This window comes from Conger conger, chromosome 7 (assembly GCF_963514075.1).
Source record: "Conger conger chromosome 7, fConCon1.1, whole genome shotgun sequence".
In the NCBI taxonomy this organism is placed as follows: Eukaryota; Metazoa; Chordata; class Actinopteri; order Anguilliformes; family Congridae; genus Conger; species Conger conger.
In genome coordinates this window covers 22,813,644-22,837,379 of record NC_083766.1, presented here as the reverse complement: position 1 = coordinate 22,837,379, position 23,736 = coordinate 22,813,644, and the positions used below count along the sequence as shown (strand labels likewise).

General features: G+C 42.1%; 1 protein-coding gene across 1 annotated transcript; it reads left to right on the top strand.

Annotated features, from left to right (window-relative positions):
* The first annotated feature begins 14,827 nt into the window (after positions 1–14,827).
* On the top strand, positions 14,828–23,736 carry LOC133133247 (uncharacterized). Its single transcript, XM_061249346.1, has 6 exons — positions 14,828–15,014; positions 15,227–15,367; positions 16,381–16,694; positions 18,853–19,026; positions 23,134–23,332; positions 23,588–23,736. Exons 1-6 carry the CDS (start codon positions 14,828–14,830, stop codon positions 23,734–23,736), a joined length of 1,164 nt encoding a protein of 387 aa, XP_061105330.1.

Below are 23,736 nucleotides of genomic sequence, written 5' to 3'. Positions count from 1 at the left end.
GCCCAATGTTCCTCCAATTTAATGTTCTGCTGAACAGCACTCACTTTCCACACAGTCTTTGTGTTATTCACATATATCACATTTTAGTGATGTGGTGTCGCTCATGGTTCATCATCAAACTGCTGTCCAAATGGGAACTTTAGCTATGTAGACTAAACTAGATGAAAACAAACTTTTTTGGATGTCTTTATATTACATTAAAAATGCATATTAAATGACATACACATTTTAGATTTTAGCACAGATAGTCGCCACATGTATAGTTTATTTGATGATATGAAAGGGTTTAGACCTCATACTTCCCAATGTGTAGTTTTTTGGGTCATTGATATATATATATAGCTGAGGCCAGTTTTCAAAGTATTCAAAGTCCCATCAAACCATGTTGCAGCACAGTAGACCAATGTCTGTTGTAATATTGATAAAGATAAAACAATCATAAAATATAAAATTAATAATAAAATATTTTTTAAAGCATAAAAAAGTATAAGAAATGTAAAATAAATAAAAAACCTAATAACTACAATAACAGTGGTGTTAAAATAAAGTAGGTGGGATTAATTGAAAGCAAGATGATAAAAATGGGTTTTGAACGGTTGCTGAAAACAATCAATAGAGGTTGCTTGTCTTGTTCGTTTGTTCCAAACCTTTACTGCATAAAACAGAAAGCTGCTTCACCATATTTTGTGTATTTCATTTTTGGGACATTGAAATGTTGATCAGCACCTCAGTCTGTTTCTGGGCTCTGTCTGCACAAAGCGCAGGAGTGGAGGAGCCCAAATGTGAGGAGACAGATGGCTGCCACCGGAGCTGGAGATATCAGAAGATGTGTGTTCTTAAAAACAGAAAGTGAAGAATGTGAGAACTCAGAAAAGCCGGAAATATTCTGGTCACAATGGTGGACTATAATTTCATTACTATTATGCCCCAGCACGCACACACATGCACTCACACACCCACACACACACACATACACTCAAACAGGCACACACACACACACACACACACACTCAGACAGACAGACACACACACACACACACACACACACACACACATACAGGGCTTTGGGGTATATTGTTGTGAGGAAGCAAAATAAATCCTTTTTTTTTCTCAAAAGATGCCCCTGGTCTTGAGTGCGATGAAGTCATGCATAAAGCAGTGTGTTGTTTGCCTTTCTGACAAAGGTAATAATTCTCCATGATAAACACATCAGTGGTGTGTACCTGTGGTAAACAGCCAAAGACAATTCCCTGTTTCCCCCTGGGGTGACTAACACTGTGATTGGAGAGGCCTTTTTTTATCAAGGAAGTCTATCAGTTATTGGCCGGCCTGTTCTTTTGAGCCAAGCCCCAATCAAAATGGAGTCGTGCCAAAGTCTCTGCACTTTCACTCAACAAAGTGGCGAAGTCTCAGATGATAAAACCGCAGTGTGATCCATCGCTGACAGTGAGGAGATGACTCTCCTGAGCACAATTCCCCAGCGGATCCAAGCAGTTTCTAATCTTCTTATGAAGTCAACAGCTGAGAGGACTATTACCAGACTTACAGGGAATGAAAAAAAAAAACTGTCCTTTTGCCTCGTCAGGGCCTTCCTGCTCTTTTCATTTTGGTATGAAGTTTTATACTTTAATAAGTATCAGCATTAAAATAACTATCATGACGCTGAAGTACTTGAGTGGAGTATTGTCTATTAATCTCTTTCAATCCGCCTTAATTACACAGAGTAAAAAAGGACTGCATAATCAGGGGGCTGAAGAGCTATATATTCTCTGTTTCCTCCATTTAAGGTCAGTATTTAAACTAAGATCATTTAACATTAATATTATGCGTTAAAGGGCTTTCTGTTGTGTATAATGTGGAGTACATAGGATATTAATATCCTGTTACCGTAGGCATTTTAAGTTTGACATTAAGTGTGTAACAGAGTGTGAGTTTTAAAGTGGAGAAAGAGAGGGAGCAACAGAGAGCAAGAGAGACAGGGAGAAAGAGACACAGCGAGAGCAACAGAGAGAAAAACAGAGTGAGGGCAACAGAGAGAGAAAGAGAGCGAGACCAACAGAGAGAGAAAAAGAGCGAGCAACCGAGAGAAACTAACAAAACAAAATGCAGGCTTGGTTGGTTGGGTTGGGGGTGGGGGGGGGGGGGGGGGTGTCTGCCGGCTTGCCTGCTGCAGATTAACACCATCAGACAGACGCCACTGTAATGGCTGCCTATCACAGAGTCTGAGGAAGGGCGAGTCCTGCAGTCTCCCTCAGACCCCCTTGAGCTCTCCTCTAGCACTCCCGAGAGGACCTCCAGTGTTTTATCACACAAGGTCTTCTGCAACAAAGCACACAACATAAATATACCGGCAGGAGAATGAGTTTATAGTACCAATAACCACCATCAGCATCATCATCTAAAGGTCCTAGTGCATTATTACACAAGGGCGTCCTGCGTGTGTATTCACTGACTTATATGTGCTGGCATATTTTGTTGTTGGCATTTTGGACTGTATCAAGGTTATCAACATAACCAAAATAAACAGAATAAATAGATGATCAGGATGATGAGTTTATAGTAACCATCTATTATAGTCACATTACCATCATCATCCATCATTACCATCATCATCATCATCGCCATCAACCATCACCATCATCACAATCATCATCAAAATCATCATCATCATCCTCACCATCACCGTCACCATCACCATCACCATAACCATCATCAGCATCAGCATGCACATTACAGTCATCATTAGTATTCAAGAGTGTGGGTCTCCAAACATTCCTCAGACCCACACACAAACAGAAAATGTACTCTCAGCAGTGCAACCCGCAGGATCTGAGCAGCACTTACAAGTCTAAATGCTTCAAGACGAATTATACTTTAAGAGATAAAAAAACTACTAAATAAAAAAACGTGTTTCTTTATAGGTGAGACAGGTTAATTGATTCGATGATTATCCCAGCACATCGTGTTGCCAACTCATGTTTATTGCACTGTCCGGCTTTCTTTATGCTCTTCATTATGTGGTATAAATAATGTACATAAATATGTTGGCACGGCTTGACACAGTGTAATATTGCCAAATAATATCCCTGGAGACTACAGTTATCCATTTCCTCCCTGAATGATGGTCTAAGTTTCTCCGGTGCCTCTCTTCCCAGTAGCACTCTCGTGCTCTCTCTGTAAGGACGGCAGCATTAATTTTGGAGCTCACTGTATCTTTCCTTACCCAACACATAAACATTCATCTATTTAATGGGCAAAATGACCCCTTTCATCATATTCCGTAAAATGAAAACACTAATAAAACTCCCAATAAAACCTTGTATTTTACAGTCGGATTTAACAAATCCCAGTCACAAAAACGGAACGCCAGCCCCCCAAGAGTTTAATCTATCTTGTCTCTCAAAATTTCTTACTTTCTTTTTTTAACTTCTATTTTTATCATAGCCGCAGGATAATAATGCAAATTTGTACTCCTCAGATGAATGATCTCTTTGTCATTTTACACATAGGACACATAAAACACACTGCAATTGCAAAAGCACACAATAAAAAGAAGACAAACAAGGCTTTAGAGTTTATAAAATATTTGAAGTAATGGGCAAACCTCATTTCGTAAAGACAGCCATTTATTAATTCGCTGATGGAACAATTACCACTGAATCGTTAAATGTTTTGCTGAGTCCCACTTTATAATCCAACTTACTTTTTGAAAAACTTTTGTTAACCCTTGTGTTTCTATTGTGTTATAATTTACTGTACGCACTGTACGTGTATGTGTACATAACATAGCAGGTTTTCACTCACACATGCAGGCACACACACACACAAATATATATCCATCCATCCATCCATTATCTGAACCTGCTTATCCTGATCAGGGTCGCAGGGGGGCTGGAGCCTATCCCAGCATACATTGGGCGAAAGGCAGGAATACACCCTGGACAGGTCGCCAGTCTATCGCAGGGCACACGCACCATTCACTCACACACTCACTCATACCTACGGGCAATTTAGACTCTCCAATCAGCCTAACCTGCATGTCTTTGGACTGTGGGAGGAAACCGGAGTACCCGGAGGAAACCCATGCAGACACGGGGAGAACATGCAAACTCCGCACAGAGAGGCCCCGGCCGACGGGGATTCTTAATTCAATCCAAATTAATTCAAATCAGATTTGATTCTATTCTTAAATTATATTCATAATTTATTATATTTATTAGGTATACCTGTTCACCAGCTTATTAATGCAAATATATAATAAGGCAATCATGTGGCAGCAACTAAATGCATAAAAGCATGCAGACATGGTCAAATGTCATAGCTTTTTTTCAGACAAAATGTCAGAATAGAGAAGATGTGATCTAAGGGGCTTTGGCTGTGGAATGATTGTTGGTGCCAGACAGGGTGGTTTGAGTATCTCAGAAACTTGAGTATCTCAGGACTTTCATGCACAACAGTCTCAAGAGTTTGCAAAGAATGGTGCAAAAAACAAAAAACATCCAGTGAGGAGCAGTTCTGCGGGACAAAAATGTGTTGTTAATAAGAGGACAAGGGCTGGTCAAAGCTGACAGAAAGGTGACAGTAACGCAAATATCCAGGTGATACAACAAACCTCAAAGTGGATAGGCAACAGCAGCAGAAGACTTAATAAGTCTAAAAAATAAGTAATAAATACCTAATAAAGTGCTCAGTGAGTGTAACTAGTGACATAGTCTAATGTATGTTTCAATCCAGTTTTAATGCCGACATGTTTTGGGGGGCTTCTTGTGTTGGGAAACGAACAGCAGTGTGTATTTGACAATACCGTGTGTCTGTATTGGCTGAGCCACCCGCAGCGAGAAGCCCGCCTCATCTCCGTCTCCATCACACAGTGATCAAATTAAAAAGAGATTCCCCAGAACACATCCTTTATCCTGCCTCGCCCTTGAAAAATAGCTTTATACACAAATGAAGTCGCAACAGGACTTAATCCATTTCGGAAATTACAAAATGGAGGAGCCCACCAGCCCCCTCCTGGGAGTCTTGAACAAAGACTGTTCTGTCGAATAAAACCTGAAACAAATAAGTGGCCACTCTGAATCCAAATGCAAGCAGACGCAATGAAATTAAGCTCAATAGCCTGTTTCACTTCCCGCATGGATTAATGACAGTAAATCTCTACACTTAAGGTTGTTTTGAAACAGAACAGACAGAAGATGGAAACTGAGGACAGTTGTAGAGAATGCCACTTTGACAATTTCTTGAACAGAAGACTTTTTCCAACTATATTCAGGATGAATAGGTGGAAGGTTAATCACTTCATATGGAGTTGTACCATACTAGGATACTCACTGTCTATAAGATACTAAGATCCTCTGTGGAATTCAAGGTTAAATATGTTGGTGTCAAGCCTTAATGTTTTGCACTTGATAATAGTACATGGTCTTAGAGGTCATGAAGGTTTCTAATTGTCCATTCACTTGAGACCATGGTTATCTCCTTGACTTGTTCCTGGCTGCCCCATCTGATGTTCTTAACTCTGACCTTGATCTAAAGCAGAGGATACAGAAAAATAGCCTTTGAATGCAGCCCCCAGGACTCAGGGACAAAGACGGTCATTCAGCCCTGACTTCTACACAGTTACACAGCAAATAGTCCCGAGGACCTGCTGATCGATGGTTAGTCGTATGGCAGTGAAGCTGGCTGAAAAACCGAAAACATTACTTCTAGGTCAGACGCTTTTCCTTCATAGCACTGTCGCCTGCAAACCCTCCATTTTGTTTGAGAAGGGGATGGCTACTGCATCACCTAAATGGCAAACGTCAAATACAATGAAATAGAAAAATGTATGGTGAGGCTTTATTTTACAGACCATTTCTTTCCTTGTATTTACTGGGTAAAAACACAGATATTCCTGTAATTATCATTTAACTACCTTGAATTCAGCAGTAAGTACTATGAAACAAAGTCAGTAAGTACAATATGAAATTATATGAATATGTTTTGCACCCCATTTCATATGACTTATTTTGAAATCAAAATAGTTACCTAATAAGCACTGGTACTTACCCAGTAAGTACTGTACTGGGTAATTAACAGGCAGTAAAATAAAATGCTGCCAAATGTATTTATGTAGCGTATGTTACAAAAGTATTTTGGCAGAATGTGCATTAGAGAATTTCTGGGTCTAAACCCATACAAAAGCAAGTCAGGGCTGACAGTGGCATTGACGATCTCCCTGGGTGACAAACAGCAAGGAACTCTGGGGGAATCAGGCTCAGCGGGGGAGCCCATCATCCTCTGGCCGGCCCAGGGTGTGGGTTTCCTTGACAACAACATGGTCAAGTTCTCTTGGGATATGTCTGTTGCAAGGCAAGAAATGTCACGTTTTCTATTACTCCTCAATGTATGGCTTGGGACACCTGAATGGGTGTATACTGCCACCAACAGGATGGGAAGAATGGGAGTGTCATAGGAAATATGCTGTGTCAGTGGTCTCTAACAAAAAATAATTCCGAAGCATTTGATTGACACATCCAGGGAGACTATGGCTGTAGCAGTTGCTACTCTATAACCCAAAAGCATTGTGAATAATTAATTGAACCGTAGGTCTATGATGATTCATCACACATAAGGTTTTGGTTACATATTTTAATGAGAGGGAAAGATTAACGGAGGTGTGGCGTTTTTAAATAGGCTACGTGACGGAAATATAAAGAGCATCCGGCACACGGTGTGATGATCATTAAAATGTCACATTTGCAATTTAGTTATAGCCGTGGCGTTTGGAGCACACATGGGAAATCATTACGGACAAATTGTCTCCAGAGAAACTGACGCGGGCGGGGGGAGCTGCCGGGGGAGAACAATGAAGAGTTCAGCGGTAACACCTCTGCGGGCGCGCGTCTGCGAAGACGCCGTCAGGAGCATATGGCGGATCTGGCAGCTCAGCCGGTGTCAATACCCGCTGTGCCAAGATGCCCAGGACGGGCCACAGCGGTGCCAGCTCCGTCCGCCACCTTCGTGACCGCAGGAGCGGGAGGGTCGTCAACCGCGAGACACACCCTTCACCCGCACGGTCAGTCAGGGAGCGGAGAGCTGACCGCCGAGCCGCGAGGCTCCCGTGGGACGGCGGTGACTTTGAGTTTACAGCGTAAAAGTTTGAGCCAACCGTACGAGCTTTACTGTGAACGCTGGGTCTCCCTCGCCAACAACAACAGGGCTTCCGAACTTGAGCTCTCTATGTCGACTGCCGCTTCTCAAAGACGGGAAAAAAAGAATTTGCTTAAAGGAAATTAATAGATTAATTATGCATGTATGTGTAGTTATATTAGCGAGCTAATTATTGACATTAATGGAGTGAGTCAATAAAGTGGCAATCTTAATTGACGCATGGGGAAATGTGATTAAATGAAAAAGCACTCACGTGGTCTGTGTTGTATGCCAGTTGAATATGCTTTATTAGTTTAAGTTCATTGTTAAAAGAATACGAATTGTGCCATGTGACCACCCACCCTTCTGACTGAATTTCCCTTTGTCATTTTGCACCCAATATCCACACTCCACCCAGAGTTTAATTAATTTTGTACAACGTGCAATATAACAATAAATCACACAAAGGAGATAACAATAGACGGGCAATTAACAAACAAACAACCATCAATTAAAGCCTGTGCTTCACAATGAGAGGGAAGTGTCTGTCAGTGGGCTGTGAGCAGCAGCCGGGCATCATGCAAAATTTATCAGATATACGATTAGGTCTAAACATTCCACTCAAAAACGCGGATAATCCCAAATTACCGTGTGTGCATTTGTCAACAAGCATGTAATAAAGGCCAATTTCAAATACAATTCTGCTTCGGGCTCCCAAATTCTCAGGGGCAGCCATGATAAAAACCAGATAGGGTAGTTGGTATTCTGCCGCGGAGTACGATTCACAGTAAATCAGTTTTTAACCCACAATTTGTGGAAATGGAGATGGATTTCACACCATGGCGCTGACAGAGCTCAGGGCATTGTCGAGGGATTGGAGGGTTCGGAGACATCGCCCTAATTAATCCCTGAAAACGGCTGAAAGTCTGGTCGACACAAACGGTTGGTGTGAAAGTCATGATGTCAGAACCCATAAAACCAACAAAGAAATTGAGCGACTTACAAAGCACAGGCTCGTCAGACACATAGCAAAACATATTACGGTCCTGCTAAAATAAACCGCATTGCTGTCGTCCAGCTCACGAATTCCGTAAAACGATCGGAATTTGAATGTTATGTAACTGCTCTCATTTCTAATGAAAGAATGTTCATTCAAATGCTGCAAACAAAGACTAGCATCCCCTCCACATCATTTCAATATACCACTGCATGTCCACTTGAAAAAAGGGTTCTCGACATTTTGTTGGTGGAGGACTGTATTACTTGAAAAAAAAATAGGAACAGGTGGCCCTAATTATACTTCAGCTATGCCCTGCATTTGATCACAATATAGAATACCTTACCAGAAATTTTAATACTAGCAGTACATTTTGGTCGAAATCTGTGGTGAGAAAAATAGCTTGACTCCAACAGTTTGTTATTTTGTAGGTTATACATTTGAAGTTGGTGCATCATATTACATATCAATTTTATATTCATATTACACATTCAAAATTTTTAGCTAAAGGCTATATTTATCTTATTTGGTCCTAGCAAAAGATATCCTTTTAAGACATAAATTCTGCTTAAGAAGAAGAAGATATGTTACAATGTGTTATTCTCGGCTTTGCAGCAGATATCCCCACAGAGCTCTCCTGCTGTTCCGACGGCTGTGTGGTCAGGTAAAACCCCCTTATCTGTATGGATCTGTGTGAAAACCACCACGGATGTCCAGATCACCCCTAAAAATCCAGTGCAAACTGCGGCTGTTTATCTGAGGGGATGGGAGCGTGTCCAGCGATGCTCCCTCTGATCCCTGCTCATCGACATCCCAGGCGCTGGATGCCTCGCGCATCGATCACCCCGCCCGCCGCCCTGGCCCATTTACCCCCCCGAGCTGCAAAACCCATTAATCTCCGCTTGATCTTCATCCCGCTAATCCCTCAAACCGCCAGCCTTCCCTCTGCCGCATTCCCCGTTCCCAGCAGTCTCACGCAAAAACGGGCGCAAGGGTCGAAGAGTCGGCTCCGCCCCGCGCCTAATTCCGCTTGCCCTCTCTCTCGGTCCCCAGAATCCCTCCGGACTGCCCTCTTCGGTCTCACGCTTCCTTCCGCACATGCGGTGCTGGCAGTCTCGGCCAGGTTTGAATAATAAATAAATAAAGTTTTGTTCAATTACGGTGCAATCGATGGTGTCTTGCGCACCACCTCCCTGGTGGGGCCTTGTGACTTTCCCCCGATCGCTCGGCTTGGTCTGATTCCTGCCGTGGTCCATTAGTGGCTTCTATCCTCCCAGGGTGGAAATCTATCAAAGCCCTTTTTGTGGCTTGTCAAGCAACCTTGCCCAAAAATCATGTGCGCTGTATGCTTCTGATATATACATGCAATGTGGCCATTTTGGCTCTCATGGATGAACTGTTATTGGTCCTGTTCTGTTTCTGGGGACATTTTAGGCCCAGCTCTCCAAGAATATGTTTTTTACATTTACAGTTAGAACAGAAAACTTTCCTGCTGGGGTTTAGACTTAGTAGGCCGTGTTTGGTCCTTGATAATGAGCATGCATGTGTACATATGGACTTGTTTTTAACATCTAATTTCAATATTTCACTTCCCGAGGCAGTCTATATCTTAATAAGCAGAGGTTGTTAGGAAAGTCTAGGGGCAAGAAAGTAACAGTCCTGTCATGTGTTTCGTCCAACCATGAGCCATGAATTTCATGAATTTTAAACAAAATACAGGATAATTTTACTTTCCATGGATTTTCCACCTCTGAAAATAACCTAGGCTTCAACAATTACAAACATATTTGTCTGCCAGTGTACCATGGCAATTACCCTATGGCATGAACAGCACCTATGCACATTATTTAATAATTACAATAGGCTATTCATCAGTCTTGTTCATTACATCCAAGGCTTGTCATTCTGCTCCTACCTGGTCTTTAACACTCCAAGGATCTCTGCTTTCACTGAAAGACCTGATAAAACAGTGTAACAATACCACTCTTTATGAATAAACTGTTTCTACTGGGCTCCCTCCTACAACAGGTCTATGGTCCAGGCATACAGCCTCGCTCAGCCACTCTGTTGACCCAACACAAGTTGCACCAGCTCTACAAGCTCCATATCTACAAGCACCATCTCTCAAAGCTCCATCTCTCCAAGCTCCATGTCTCAAAGGACCATCTCTACAAGCTCCATCTCTACAACACCATTACTGCAAGCACCATCTCTTTAAGCACCATCTCGGCAAGTTCCATCTCTCCAAGCTCCATCTCTCCAAGCTCCATGTCTCAAAGGACCATCTCTACAAGCTGCATCTTTACAAACACCATCACTGCAAGCACCATCTCTTGAAGCACCATCTCTACAAGTTCCATGTCTACAAGCTTCATCTCTACAAGCTCCATGTCTACAAGCTTCATCTCTGCAAGGATCCAGTTCTGCAAGCATCATTTTGATTTTCATGATCGCAGGTCCTTTCTAAGTGATGAGGTTTTACCCCCACCATCTCAAAAACAGCACAGTCACTCATCATTAATGGCCACAGACTGTAGTCTCATCTTTTTGACTAAGCACTTACCAACCCTGCTGTAATCCCCAATAACATTAAAACCACCCTAACCCTTACTTACCCAGCCCTGATTGCATTCACCATAGCACTGATTACGTGGGTACCAGTTGTTTGCCTGAAGAGTTTTGAAGTTCAAAGCACTTTTTGTAAATTGGTCTGAATAAAACTGCCTTCCAAATCGATTACATATAACACTTAGCCTGGCTTTCATACTGTTGCAGCCTCACCAGAAGATATGGAATATGTTTATTCTTTTATTCTTGTTTACTCCTGTTCATGTCATGGCCTGAAGCTGACATGCTTTTCTGAGAAATTAAATGTTTGAAAAACACTCAAATGAGTCAGAAGTATAGAGGTCTAGAATAATGTTACTAACTGCATTAGTACAGATGTATAAGCATTGATTTAACCCTCCTGCTGTGTTCTGGTCAAACCTCTCTCTCTTTCTCCCCCCCCCCTTTCTCTCTCTCTCTCTCTCTCTCACACACACACACACACACACACACACACGCACACACGCACACACGCACACACACACACAGACCCACCCAAATCCAAATATACACACGCCTGCCTGCACAAACCCTTGCATATACAGACACTCACAGACAGATGCATACACATAAATACACACACACAATATGGCACAGTTCTTGTTATCCTATACCGTATATGCAAGAGCCATCCAGTGCATGGGGATCACTGCGATTACATCTGTTTTGAGATTGAAATTGTATAAAATGTAAATTGTGTTTCATTCTGTGTTGTTTATCATATACAGCCTTTTTTATCAAGAGTGCCAATAATTCTGGAGCCCATTGCACAATGTATAGCGATTGGTACACTCTGGTTCTCCGTGAAGCGCGTATTTATTGCACGTACTTCAGCAGGTCTGACAAGCTTCCCCCACCTGTAGTTACGGGTGAATCCACTATAATCCTCACCAGCCCCACCCCTCACCCCACACCACAACCCCCCGCCAATCACACACAAACACACAAACATGCTCCGCAGGTCAAAGATTACTCAGTCAATCAGCTGGGATTTCGCGGTGAAATAAAAGTTTTTAAAAACGACTGCAGTCAGAAATGATTTCTTCCATCACTGGTCTGATGAAGGTCATACTAACTCAGGAAACACAGGCCATGTGGAGGAGTCTGAGCTCCTTAATCTTCCTTTCCCATCGCTTTTCACCTGTCAATCCTGATGACCTCATTTCAAGAGACCTGACCTGTCATGACATTACACCCATTGATGCAGCTATTACAGTCTTCGATAAGCACTTTTCCTGATCGGTGGCTCATAAGTACTGTATAAATACACGTACTGTATACAGTAGTTCTTCGTTAATAGCATTGCGCATTGTGGCTAAACAGAGTTTTATAAGGTATTTCAATGGTAATTATCTACCACTTTTCTTTCTCTGTTAATAGCATAATTGTCATATCAATTTTACTTTTTAAAATTTTTTATAAAACTATAAACCTGTAAATCTCATAAATTTCCCCACTCTCCCTTTGCATAGTGACTGGAGTTAAAATTGAAGCTGACCTTCATGCGCTTTCTACTTACATTTCTGTACCGTTAGTAAACTTGAGCAACCGTTAAGAATCCTTACCCAATTTCATACATTTCAGTTGCTAATAAATGAATAATGTGGTATCTATGTGTAAATTTAAAAAAGGACCTGCTAAATGTCATCACTCTAGATTAAGTGCTAATTCTTTGTAGTTAAATTGTATAGCGCAGGTGTGACCTAAAAAAAGAATAATGGTATCCTAGTTTCCTGCAATAAATTATCGTACCTCATTGATTCTTTCGCTCAAAAAAATGTTTTAATTAATGACCTGTTGAACCCCATCTATCAGCAGATGGCCCTGATAGGGAAATGTGACTGGATCGTCAGGTGGAGTAAGGGGGACCCCTGCTGGTGGTTTATGTAACTGCATGTGGGTAATTCGGCACTTTCGGGCTTGTGGATTTCAAGATTAGCACATCAACGTAAATCAATCAACTAATAAATCAGTAAATCAGCACTAACTATATCACAGTATCAATCCAATCTGCCCCTTCAACACTAGGATTGATGTAATGCACGTGCCAAATACTTTTATTGACTCATGATAATAAAAGTATCACATGTAGATAAAGCTGATATTGATAGGCTACACTTTTAAAGTTTCACTGGTAACTCAGTTGCAGCTATAGTTCCTGTTATTTTACTCCCAGGATGAATTAAAAATAAAAAGATAAGATTTCTCTTGGAGTTGGATTCTCTATCATTTCTTTCGAGTCAGTTCACTGAGATGACCACATAACATAAAATAATGTCAGGAACAGGCCATTAAGCGAATCAAAACTCACCTTTACCTTTACCTAAAGTCAGCTTAGTTTACCCAAAAGCTAGATAGTCTTTGTATACAGCCTTTCCTCAGTTTCTGCCTCCATTACATGACCTGGCAAGCTATTCCACACAGTAACCACTCTCTGTGTGAAAAAATATATATATTTACGGAATTCATCCTTTGCTAATTTCCATTTACGCCCCCTTCATTCTGCTAACAGAACTCAACTTGAAGAATCTCCTGTAGTTGACTTTGTTAATCACATTATTCTTTTTCTATCCTACTTTAATGGAATACGTCACCTTGTGTTTTACCTTAATAATATCATTTATGAAATCAATGCAATTGTCACCATATTCTCATGCATAAAAAATGTTCTTTCTTAATTTATGTCCCGTTCTTGGAATATCCTGTATTTTAAACATGAGATGTAAACATCATCCAGGATAATTGTCCCTTTACTAACCTTTTCTAAAAAAAAGGTTTTGTATATAATCAGCAAAAACAAGCTAAATGTTTCCAAGGCAATCAAGACTTTGCAAAAGTGTCTGAAGAAACGGCAGATACCCCATTCTGCAAATGCTGCTACTGCAGTACTGAACAAGACATATTTACGAAGAACACACTCATTAGCCATCTGCTGCTGCAGATAGCCCACTTAAAATGTTGAGCACCATTAGCTGTGATGTGGCTAATTCTGGGGGCAGGTGGCCAAAGTGTATGATGGTTGGTGTCCAGCGTGCTTGTCCCGTCTGGTCCAATGCTCTCTGATAGCGATGACAGCCATTAATACCACTTAGCAGTGCAAACAGGCCTAACGAGGCATGGGACTGGATCACGACTTTCTGCTCTTCATTTTGGTCCTTAATTCTTCCGGGCCCTTTTTGTTTTCCGCTGACGGGGTCAAGCGGTGGGTCACCTGAGATGGTGTGAGGGGTATAAAAACTGGATGTGCTGGCAGTTAGGTCTTAACCACCATCTCTACTGACATCTGCCCACCTTCCACCAACTCTGCAGGTACAGGTAAGTTCTAGAACTTCAGGTTGTGTCTCTGTTTTCGGGGGTTAAACTTGAGCCTTGTGTTTGGCAAGTTTGACAAGATGGTTTTTAAACTTCAGATCGTCATCAGTAGCTGTATTCACTAAGTGATAAGGTTTGTATTTTAGGCTGGATAAGATTAAGATGTGGACAGGAGGAAACCTGACCCGTTATTAGTACTCCTACTAATGTTTTTAATATTTCACACACAGAAAACACAGAGAGAGAAAAAAAGATTTCACACACAGATTTTCTCGCAGCCGGTTCATGTTAAGAAGCTTCCCTGCTGTAAAATCCAGCAATGCCAACTGGTCATAAGATGGGTATGAGCTGGGTATGAGCTCATCAACCAGCATGGCCAAGCTGGTAATAAAGCTGGTCTAGCTGAGCTGGTCAACCAGCTTGTGTTGGTACCTTGTCTGAGCTGGTAGTCAGTCAGCAACCAGCTGTTTCAAAAAATTATTTTTCCTGCAGGGTTGTACTTCCAACATGCTACGCTGCTGCCCTTGTAAATGCTGTCGCTCTTTATAAAACCGTAATCTCAGCCCCACTAAGAAATGAGTAAACATGGCTGTACAGAGGAGCACAGCTTCCAGAAATGTGGAAAAATATTCCCTTAACAAATTTTTTTTTTATTTAATTCTGATCATAATGAAATGAGGGGTTGGCATGACATTTTAGGAGGCCTTGAGATGAAGAGCTTGGAAACCCTTGTAATGGAGTGTGGCCTCCTTTCCTCCCTACCCCCAGCTGTCCATCATCATGGCGTCTTGGCTGCAGGTAGTCTCTCCATTGTTGCTGCTCCTCCTGTCCAACCCTGGGGTCGATGCTGCGTCTAACCAGCACCTGTGTGGGTCTCACCTGGTTGAAGCCCTCTACCTGGTGTGTGGAGAGAAAGGCTTCTTCTTCAAGCCAAACGGGAGTAAGCGGGACCTGGAGCCTCTTCTGGGTAAGATGTGCATGATAACAATTTGCTTAGAGATGAAGAGCTCTGACCATCTGTTCAACAATGATAAAAGCACCAGTCCTTTTACAAGAGTCCTACATTTTTAGGCATCACTGGACTATTGCTGGATATGCTACTGAGTAGTTTTGGTCCATTTAATTTTAAAATCATCCCCAAAAAGTCTGGATATCAACTAAAAAAAATGTATCCTGCAGGATTCCTCCCTCCAAAATCAGGTCAAGAGAACAAGGTGGACGATTTCCCCTACAAAGACATGGGGGATATGATGGTGAAGAGGGGCATTGTGGAGCAGTGCTGTCACAAGCCCTGCAGCATCTTCGACCTACAAAATTACTGCAACTGAGGCCTCCAAAAGCCAAAGCCATTAAACTTATTAAACCAAAAGTTTCTTCTTTTTCTTGAAAGCATTTCATGTCAAGCCTTTTGTGTTGCATGAAAAGAAACAAACAAAATATTTTCCCTGTTTATTTTTTGCAAAAAATAAAGGTTTAATTTAATGAATATTGAGTAAGATTTTTTATTTGTTACCTGTGTGAACATTACATTGCCACAATGATGAACCCCCCACACAAACTCCATATCTATGACGTCCCATCACTCCTGAGTTACAGATCCAGGCACTCCAGTGAGATAACCTTAAAAGGCTTCACTGTATGGTGCATAGCAGGAAAATGTTTCTCCAGACTCAGTAACCTCTGTCAGGGTCTGTGTTGATGCTCGACTGAAAAATACATGTATGCATTGAACACCAACACCAACTATCCAATTAGAATCAAGTATTTGCGTAGACCGAGCTGTACACTTGTTGTTTGAGTTAGAGGAATATAATCGCTCTGTAACATTTTACTTTGTGAGGAGTATTTGGGGTGATCATGTAACACAGTCTGTCGGGTGGCCAACATTCAACTCTGATGTAAATCTCCCAGTGTGGCATGGCATGTTCTGTACTGTAATCCTATCTCTGTCTCGAACCCCACTCAAAGTTTTAATAAATCAATAAATAAGCAGGACATACTGTTTGATTTCATATGTATTTTTCAAAAAACTATTTTGGTCTCAAACATAGTGTGTTAAATTTGTTTTGGTGAAAAACAAAATGCTTCTTCCAGAAAAGAAAACAAAAAAATACATTCAACTGATTCAAAGTTAAGGATTTGATTGATTAAAAGCCAAAGTTAAGAACAAATTTTAATGGAATCTGGAGCTTTGATCTGAAAAAGCATCATTAATAGATCTGAAATAGATCAGAAATGATATCTGAAATAGGATGTAATATCTGATCTATCTCTGTTGCGCTTCTCCAGTCTTCCTGGTGTGAAGATCTTCAACTTCTCCCCGCGTGTGGGAGCGAGCAACATCCTGGTGTACATAAGCATCTGCTCCCTGCTCGGGGCCTTCACCGTGTCCTCCGTCAAGGGCCTGGGCATCGCCATCCGCTCCTTCTTCAGCGACCCCTCTGTGGTGCAGCAGCCCCTTACCTGGATCCTGCTGGTCTCGCTGGTGGCCTCCATCATCACGCAAGTCAACTACCTCAACAAGTCCCTGGACGTCTTCAACACCCTGCTGGTCTACCCCATCTACTACGTCTTCTTCACCACCGTGGTGCTGGCCACCTCCGTCATCCTCTTCAAGGAGTGGGGCTCCATGTCGGGCGTGGACGTGGTGGGGGCCGTCTGCAGTATATGTGTAGTATTAACGTTTTTACTAGATATCCCTGTGACATGACCTTTGAACTGCTGCTGCTGAGTACTCCCGTCAATGATGCAGCAACAGTGAGGGCTAAACTATCTACACTTCTGTGTAGATACACTTTCACATACAGTACAGACTTTAGTCTTTCACCAGCGCAGTTTGTCATTCATTTTGTGCCACCTATTCCAAAGACACCCAATCTCATTTTTCCAGTTATGTGCACAAACAAATTGGTTGGTCTGCTGGTTATTCAGCTCTTTGCTGAAGAAATACATTACTCAGTTGACTGAGCTCTCTGTTTTGAACTTCAAGGTGAAAACATAAACCAGAAACCGTATCTCTCCGCGATCATAATCACTGACCCCTGCATCAAAGTAAGCATCTATCTCCACATTGAAATGAGTGATTCTTCTTTACAACTTCCAAAAAGTGGGTTTGTATCGTGACCTATAAGAAATGTGAGGTGGAGTCGCCATGGGTCGGACTTGTTGTTCCTGCACATCCCACAGATGCTTGATTGGATTGAGATCTGGGGAATTTGGAGGCCATGGCAACACCTTGACCTATTTGCCATGTTCCACAAACTATTTGTGAACAAGTTGTGCAGTGTGGCAGGGCGCATTGTCTTGCTGAAGGATGACATAAAAGAAACCAAGACTCTTCAGACCTTCCATTGCTCCCAGGTCCAGTTCATATGCTCGCATGACCATTGTAGACGCTTTCGACGGTGGACAGGGGTTAGCATGGACACTTTGACGAGTTTGCGGCTACGCATCACCATACGCAGCACCATACACAGCAGGGTGCAATACACTATGTGTTGTGACACATTTCTCCTTTCACCATCATTCAAATTCTCTGCCACATTTTCTACTGCCACAGTAGCCCTTCTGTCAGTTCAGACCAACTACGAGAGCCAACTGTTGGTGTGTTGGATGCAGGAGAAATAGGCAGACATGAAGACTGAAGTGTCTTTGACAAGGGTCAAATCATTATGGCCAGATGACTGGTTTGGAGCATCTCCATTACCATCTAATATATCCCAGACCTTGACATGCGGCATTGTAATGAGATAATCAATGTTATGCGTTTCATCTGTGAGTGCTCATAATGCTTTGGCTCATCAGTGTGTTTTACTTTTAAACTTGTTACAAGTATCCCTCATCCAAACAATATTCGGAAGACGGTAGAATATTCCTTCCTCTGAGGTAACTAACAGTATCACATCTAAGCATATGATGTTTGAATGTATAAATTTATTTTTCATTCAATCTTCAATACAATAGCCTTCAAGTAGACACTGACAGAGGTTACTGAAGCTGGAAAAGCAGAATTTCCGACTCTGCTCACTACAGTGAAGCCGTTTAAGGTGATTCCAGTGGAGTATTTGGATCTGTAACTCAGGAGTAAAAGTCATAGATATGGAGGTTGTGTAGGTATAAAATATAAATATTCCTCTAAATTAATTTTATGAAACTTTTATTATTTTTTTCCAAAAAATAAACAAGGAAAATATGTAGCTTTTTTGTTTGTTTATTTTCATGTAACCCAAAAGGATTGACATGAAATGCTTTCAGGAATAACATTAAACTGTCGGGTTAATAGCTGGCTAGGGTGGCTGGGGTGGCCTCAGATGCAGTACTTCTGCAGGTCGAAGATGCTGCAGGGCTTCTGACAGCACTGCTCCATAATGTCCCTCTTCACCATCACGCCCCCCTGGGCTTTGTAGGGGAAATCGTCCACCTCGTTCTCCTGACCTGATTTTGCAGGGAGGAATCCTGCAGGGAGAAAAACACAAATTGATCTCTTGACTTTTGGGAACACATTGATATGAAAGTACAAAGGCTACGCAGTGGCATCCAGAAATATTCCAGTGATGCCTAAGAAGTTTGGAATCCATCCATCCAACTAACTCGGGGGTGTTGTTTTAGGGAGAATAACTGGCCATGGTATCAGCCATGGTATCACGAAGGAAAGATGGATTTAGTCCCCGGCCCCTCAATGTGTCCTGGTGACTCCTTGAATTGGACTGGGCGTCCATGTGTCAGCTGAGATCAGTATTATTGGACCGGCCCCCCAAGTTACCCAGCCGAGGCTCCATGTCCCGTTTGGCCCCGCTTTTTTGCAGGACGAAGCCTGTATCTCCACACACCAGGTAGAGGGCTTCAACCAGGTGAGTCCCACAAAGGTGCTGGTTAGACGCAGCATCAACCCCAGGGTTGGACAGGGCAAGGAGCACCAAGAGAGAGACTACCTGCAGCCAGGAGACCATGATAACGGACAGCTGGGGAAGGGGAGAGGGGTGGGAACAGTTAGCATTCCATTACAAGGGTTTCCAAGCTCTTAATCTCAAGGCCTCCTAAAATGGTCTGCCCATGATGGAGCAGATTGAACAAAGATACCTTTATTTATCTACGTTTAGATACCTTATTTCAACATGGATGGCAGGCTGCAGACCAGTGACTGTTTAACATGGCTAGTATAAGGATGCAAACTGTAATACAAATCCTTATTTCATTATACCATTGATCGATATTAGTCATGGGAATATAAAGACATATTTGTGGGGAACATATTTTTTCACATTTTTGGAAGCTCTGTACAGCCATTTACACCAAGATGTTATCATTTCTGAGTGCAGTAGTGATTCTGGATTCTGGACCTGATTCTGTTTTTACAAGGACAACAGCATAGCATCTCAGTGAAAGAACAAGCCTGTTGAACTGAATCCGCTGACAGATAGTATGTGTGTGAGATCTTGGCCTATATTCACAGAGTAGGTGTACTAATATTGCACCAGGTTTCCTCCTTTCCAGATCTTAATCTTATCCTGACTAATCCAAAATTACCATTTAGTGAATACAGCTGCTGATGACAATCTGAAGTTTAACATCTTGTAAAACTTGCCAAACTCAAGGCCGCAGTTTAACCCCAGACACAGACACACAACCTGAAGTTCTAGAACTTACCTGTACCTGCAGAGTTGCTGGAAGGTGAGCAGATGTTGGTAGAGATGGTTGTTAGGACCTAACTGCCACTACATCCCATTTTTATACCCATCTCTCTATCTCTGGTGACGTGGCTTGTGACTCCGTAAGATCAAAACAAAAAAGGGGTGGAAGAATGAAAAACCTAAAATCAAGAGTGGTGATCCTGTCCCATGCCTTGTCAAGCCTGTTTGCTCTGCTAAGTGGTATTAATGGCTGTTATCATCATAGGAGACCAGGCGGGATACCAACCCGCATACACTTTGGCCAACTGCCCCTATAATTAGCCACATCGCAGATGCAGACATCCTGCATTACATCCAATATACATGAATATTGGAAATAGCACCGGAAAGAAGTATTGAAGTGGAGGGGCTAGAAAATTATGTTTACGATGATTTGACGACAAGGTCCTGCACAGTATTGTGGATTAATTTATCAGTAAATCATGTGCTTTTATACCTTTTATAATTCTATACCTAAAAAGGTTGATGTTTTACAACAGAAAATATATTTTGGATGCCAAAATATAGGAGACTCTGCCTTTGGAGCCCTTGAAAGTACTTTCTGCATATTTCTGAGGACAGTGAAAACGCCATTGCCACCACAATAGCGGGTATTTTCAGTGACCTGACCCTATTTGGCTCAAAAAACCATTCCCAAAATGTTTTATTATTATTCAGTATGCTTCTAAATAAGGAACAGGTCTGCCTTTTAATAATAAATGGCATGTGAAACTGTGGGATATGTTTGATGTGTTGATGCGGATTGGGTATTTTACAAAAACTTAAATCAATGGACGTTGATCAGTTTACTAGATGTTATTATTGTCATTAGTGTAGTTTTTTATCTCCAGGGTCTGCTGCCAGAGGGGAGAGCAAGGAGAGGGAAGTTGAGAGGGAGGGGGATGGTGATAGGCTGGGGGACGTGAGAACACTTTATTCAGGAGCATTTCAGGACACTTTGTCCTGGACGATATATTATACAATATACAGTATTTTACACCCCATAAGACCCTTAATATCATCTACTTACAATATGTCCTTTTGCATTCTCCAAGCAGTCGTTTTGAAAACCTGCATAGACAGCTCAGTAAAACCAATGCAAATGCTAATTTCTGGCTCCATTGTGTTTCTAACTCACACAAGCATCTGTGTACACTGAAATAATTATGTAATATAAATGTTAGTATATTACTCAACCTTTTTTTTGTAATATTTTGAGTAATTCGGACTCCAGAAAACCTAAAGATCCTTGACGAAACAAACCACCAAGAGTTACTTTTTAGAAAAGACCAGGATTATGGCTGTAGTCAAAATGGTTCAAGAAAAGTAACTATTGTATTTTGGGTATGTCATTCTCAAGCTTGTGTGAAGAAAAGGGGGCAATACTTAAGGGGTTAAAGTTTGTTTTGGTCACCTAAATTGTAAGGTTTGAGCCCCCAAGTGGAGTAAAAACCACTCCAGGCTACTGCAGACTTCCCTTACTTAGGGAAGGCCACTGAGAATAGCTTGATTGAATTTGATTTGACTCAATCTGAATTTCATGTATAAACACACATACAGCCATATGCTCACTTGAACAACTCAAAATGATACTGAAATCTTCCACAGAAGATTTTACACAGAACTGATCTTTTGTGATCTTTATCTGTGAAAAGGAGAAATTACATGACAGAGGAAGTTGTCAGACAGGTATATTTGATTAACTTTATGAAGAGCAGGTTTTATTCTCTATTGTATGTCAGTTTTCTAGAACACGTTCAACTTCAATTACCAGCAGTTCTTTTTGCATCAGGTTTTAACATAAGATGCAGAGTGAGGATCTCCACAGATGAACTCAACATATGGATTTTATGGTTAGTAAACATGACCTAGTCAACACCAACCATCCAAACAGCACTGAGAATTGGCACAGATCATGTTGAAAAAGCCATATACTTGATGTTCCAGTTAGATGGATACAGTCACTCTGTAACATTTCATATTTGGGGTGAGGGTGGCACGGATGGTGCAGTGGGTAGCACTGCCGCCTCACAGCAAGGAGGTCCTGGGTTCGAATCCCCGTCGGCCGGGGCCTCTCTGTGCGGAGTTTGCATGTTCTCCCTGTGTCTGCGTGGGTTTCCTCTGGGTACTCCGGTTTCCTCCCACAGTCCAAAGACATGCAGGTTAGGCTGATTGGAGACTCAAAATTGCCCATAGGTATGAGTGTGTGAGTGAATGGTGTGTGTGACCTGCGATGGACTGGCGACCAGTCCAGGGTGTATTCCTGCCTTTCACCCAATGTATGCTGGGATAGGCTCCAGCCCCCCTGCAACCTTGTTCAGGATAAGTGGGTTAGGATAATGAATTAATGTATTTGGGGTGATCATGTGACACAGTCCAGAGGGTGACCTAAATCTCCCAGTGTGGCCAGGGGCTTGATTCACCATGACATCTTTTGTACTCTAGTCCTATCGCTGACTGTAACTATCTTTCCACATCTGAAAAAAAAAAAGCATGACGGACAGTGTTTTCTAAGTCCAAGTCAAGCTCTTGATTGTCAAAAGTTAAGAACAGTTTGATTGTCTTTGATCTACTACCCCCTTTGACGTCAATCATGATGTCATTGTAAACTAGCCCGTTTCCTAACCATCCCACTTAAAAACTTTCCGGCAACACGGCCAACATTGGTGTATATTGGATGTAATGATGTGTATTAGACGATAGTTATACATTGTCCAGCGAGCTTGTCCCTTCTGGTCCGGTGTTCTCCAACCATTAATACCACTTAGCAGTGTAAACAGGCTTAACGAGGCGTGAGACTGGATCATGACTTTCTGCTCATCATTTTGGTCCTTAATTCTTCCGCCCCTTCATGGTTTTCCGCTGACGGAGTCAAAAGCCACGTCACCGGTGATAGAGTGAGGAGTATAAAAATGGGATGTCCTGGCAGTTTGGTCCTAATCTCCATCTCTACCAACATCTTCCCACCTGCGACCAACTCTGCAGGTCCAGGTAAGTTCTTCTTTGCGTTGTGTGCCTGTTTTCTTGGGTTAAACAGGAGCCTTATGTTTGGCAAGTTTTACAAGATGGGTTTTTAAGTTCAGATAGCTATCAGCAGCTGTATTCACGAAATGGTGATCTTAAATCAGGTTTGTATTTCAGCCTTGATAGGATTAGGATGTGGACAGAAAGAAACTTGGACCAATAGTAGTATTCCGTCACTTGCGTTTTTGAGATTTTACATTCCTGCAAGCTGGTTCATGTGAAGATACTTGTTCTTTCACTGCTGCCCTTGAAGTGAGAAAACCTTGACGCAAATGGCTGTTTTATTTAGTGGAGGGGTCCTCCATCACAGGTTGGCCATTTTAGGAGGCCTTGAGATTATAAGAGCTTGGAACCCCTTGTTATGTTGTGACCCCCTTCTCCCTCTGCTCCTAGCCGTCCGTCATCATGGCACCCTGGCTACAGGTAGTCTCGCTATTGGTGCTGCTTGTCGTGTCCAACCCCGGGGTTGATGCCATGTCTAACCAGCGGCTGTGCGGGCCCCATCTGGTCGATGCCCTCTACCTGGTGTGTGGTGATAGAGGCTTCTTCTTCAAACCAAGCGGGACCAAGCGGGATGTGGAGCCGCTTTTGGGTAAGATGGGGGGCTGGTCTAAGAACATCCATGAAAAAGTGTTTCATTTAGATGGGGGTGGGTCCGAAAATACAGTTTGTGGCGTCCATGATGCAGTTTGTGTCTGGCGCTTCTCAATTCCAATTTGCTTCGAGATGAAGAGCTTTGAACATCACTTCAAGGCTGGTAAAGGCACCAGTCCTTTAAGAACAGTTTATTCTAGTTAATACAAAAAGTATTTTGGATATCAAATAGTATTTTTGTTTCTCCCTGCAGGATTCCTCCCTCCAAAATCAGGCCAGGAGAACGAGGCGGACGATTTCCCCTACAAAGACATGGGGGATATGATGGTGAAGAGGGGCATTGTGGAGCAGTGCTGTCACAAGGCCTGCAACGTCTTTGAACTAGAGAATTACTGCAACTGA